The 3,151-nt window shown below is 47.4% G+C and overlaps 1 protein-coding gene across 1 annotated transcript; it reads left to right on the top strand.

Annotated features, from left to right (window-relative positions):
• Positions 1-917: 917 nt before the first annotated feature.
• Positions 918-1,914, top strand: LOC123100245 (inactive protein RESTRICTED TEV MOVEMENT 2; the record flags this gene model as incomplete). Its single annotated transcript, XM_044522199.1, is given in 2 exon segments — positions 918-1,016; positions 1,123-1,914. Coding segments are annotated over 2 exon segments (669 nt in total). The 3' UTR covers positions 1,701-1,914.
• Between the last annotated feature and the right edge of the window lie 1,237 nt (positions 1,915-3,151).

Genomic DNA, 3,151 nt, shown 5'->3' with positions numbered 1-3,151 from the left:
ATACATAACTTTGGTTTTGCATGACTTTTCTCTTTATCAACGTGTTTTATGTGTATCAATGTTTACTCTGTGTATCCCAGAAGTTAACAGAGACCGGATGTATGCTCATTGACATGCTTCATTTTATCTCAATAATTATAAAAATATATATTTTTTAATTAGTGCGTGGATACGTTAGTGGATGGGGGAGGATATCTGGTGCAACCGTTAGATCTGAGATCCGAAGACCGAGGAGAGAGCTCAAGTTTTTATTCAGAAAACACCCCCAGAAATTTGGTATTGCAAAATCGGATCCAGCGCATCTGTAGATGACCATTGGATTTTAGATCCAGTGGCCGAGAAGCTTTTGGAGCACCTAAACTTAGGTGCTCCCGTAGCACCTGATATTTCCCAAAGTGGATGGCTCACCCGGAGGAAATCAAGAGGAAGGGCTCGATTCTTGGCATTGGCGCCAGTGCATATCGGGAAGCAAGGCATCCCTCCAGACTCGAGAACTGCGACGTGGTGCGCGACCATAAACGTGGGGAGAGGGGCGGTGGTCGACGTCCCATGGATGCCGTGTGCCGCGACCGGTGGCCGACGACGGACGCGCGAGAACAGAGGAAAACCGCGACGGAGAAGAGCCCGCTCGTCAAGGCAAGGAAAGGTATCAGTATCGCCGACCGACCGAGCGTCCGCAACGTACCAGTCCCGATCGATCGATCGATCGCTTGCTTCCCTTGCGCAGGCGTGCCCGGCCCTTTCCGCCAAGCAATTCCTCCCCCCTCGCCGCACTCCACCCACGCGCATCCCGGCACATATATATTGCGCGCACAGCCCATCGATTTACATCATCAGCTTGAGCCATCGATCCTCCTCAGCCGCACTCGCCTTACTAGTCCCTTTGAGAGCAGCTCTCGCGCCACCTTTCCTCAGCTAGCTAGCCATGGCCGCCGCACGGACCTACGTCGACTTCGTGCCGTCGCACGAGCTGGTCGAGGACGCCGCCAAGCAGACCCTCGTCGTCAACCTCCCCGGTACGCCCGCACGCACGCATCCCTCTGCTCCTGTTCTTAACCCCCTTGGTGTATTTCCACTGACCGACGCGACGCCTTCCTGTGTGTGATCGATTCGCCGATGCAGGGTTCAAGAAGGAGCATCTGAGGGTGCAGATCGACAACTACGGCCGGCTGAGGGTCAGCGGCGAGCGGCCGCTCGAGGGCGGCCAGTGGAGCCGGTTCCGCAAGGAGTTCCAGGTCCCCGAGGGCTGCGACGCCGGCGGCATCCGCGCCAGGTTCGAGAAGGACGGCGTCCTCCACGTCACCATGCCCAGGCTCACGCCCCTCCAGGACGACCCAAAGGCAGCGGCAGACCACGAGGCGGAAGCTGCCCGGCACGCCGCTGCCGCTGCCGTCGCAGAAGAGAAGCAGCGCCAGGAGGAGATGGAGGAGGAGCGCGCGAGGAAGCGTCATGCGGCTGACGAGGAGGACCGCGCCAGCGACGAAGGCGAAGACGCACACCACCAGGCGGCGTCTGCCGGCCGGCAGGCGTACGGCTTCGCCAGGGACCGGAGCAGGAGCGGGATGGTGCGGGCGCTGCTCCTCGCCGTGGCGGTGGCCTTGGTCGGCGTTGCTGGCCTGTATGCTCGGTACAGGTGGATGGACCCGTCGGCTGAGGCGGCGCCGGCAGATGGTGCCACCGTTGGCCTCTCTGACTATTGATCACCAGCACCAAGCATTCATACACACTGCTGAAGATAAGATAATTCGGGGGAAAAACAGTGGCCAAGATACGGGACTACAAGAGCTGCCTGAAATACTACGTGTAAATATGATCTCACTACTGTAACTTACACATTCAATTGGTGGTTGTACTTGTACATATACTGGGCATAGTACCCTATTGTCAAAACATGAAAAGATCGGCCTTGAAGTACATGCTGAAAATGTGATTTCTCCGAGTGTACTTGATAATGTTGGAATTAACCACGATTGTACAACGCACCCGGTTCGAACTGGGCACCCCTATTTCTCCCTTTAAGCGAGCACAGGGGCAGCCTCGCGTCGGGAGGAGCCCAGATGGGCCGGCCCACATGCGAGTGAGGCCACAACCTATTTTTTTAGTTTTGTGGTTTTGTTATTTGTTTTATTTTGTACTTTTGTTTATACTTTAAAATATTTTTAATATATATATTACAAAAAATCTACAATTTGTTTTGAAAAATGTTGAATAAGTATTTGAAAAATGTTGAACAATTACTTAAAAAATGTTATCAAGCATTCAAAAAAAATATTGAACAAGTATTCAAAAAATGTTGAACAAGTATTTCAAAGTGTTAATGTAGAATTCAGAGAAATGTTGAACAAGTATTTCAAAAATGTTGTTCAAGCATTCGAAAAATGATGAACAAGTATTTGAAAAATTCTAATCAAGCATTTTAGAAAATGTCAAACAAGTATTTGAAGAAATGTCAAACAAGTATTTGAAAAATGTTAATCAAGCGTTCGAAAAATGTTGAACCTCTATTTGAAAAATGTTGAAAAAGGATTTTAAAAATGTTAATCAAGCATTCGAAAAATGTTAAACAAGTATTTGAAAAATGTTGATCATGTATATAAAAATGTTGAACAAGTATTTGAAAAGGGTTGAACAAGCATTTAAAAAATGTTGACCAGGTATACAAAAATGTAGAATGAAAAACAAAAATAAACAAAGAAAACTCAAAAAAACTGAAAACCGGAATAAAATAACAAAAAAATGGAGAAGAAAAAAGAAATCCAATCAAAAAATGAAGAATAAAAAATAAATAAAATGAAAAAAGAAAAGAAACAAAACAAAACAAAAAAGCAATGAAAACCAAGAAATAAAAAAATAGTAGAAAACAAGAAGGAACATGTGTAAAAGCCGAGTCTTTCCCTTCTAATAGCTGCAGTTAGCAATGCCGTCGGGCAACAAGGAGACCTTAGGATTGATCCATTCCGAGTGCATTGATTTTTAACCCTCCTTTTCAGGAAAATATGTGCTAGTGGGCCAACCCTATACTGTAGGGCTCGACACAAGACTTGATCTGTATCATCACTTAATGCGATAAAATAGGTTGTCCGCTTTAGCTGGAATTCGAACCCAGCGCCTTCCTACTCATGCGCACTCCCTAATAGCCACTACGACCATA

Source organism: Triticum aestivum, chromosome 4D (assembly GCF_018294505.1).
Source record: "Triticum aestivum cultivar Chinese Spring chromosome 4D, IWGSC CS RefSeq v2.1, whole genome shotgun sequence".
Lineage (NCBI taxonomy): Eukaryota > Viridiplantae > Streptophyta > Magnoliopsida > Poales > Poaceae > Triticum > Triticum aestivum.
The sequence above is the reverse complement of the archived record's forward strand: the minus strand, read 5'-3'. Positions and strand labels throughout refer to the sequence as shown.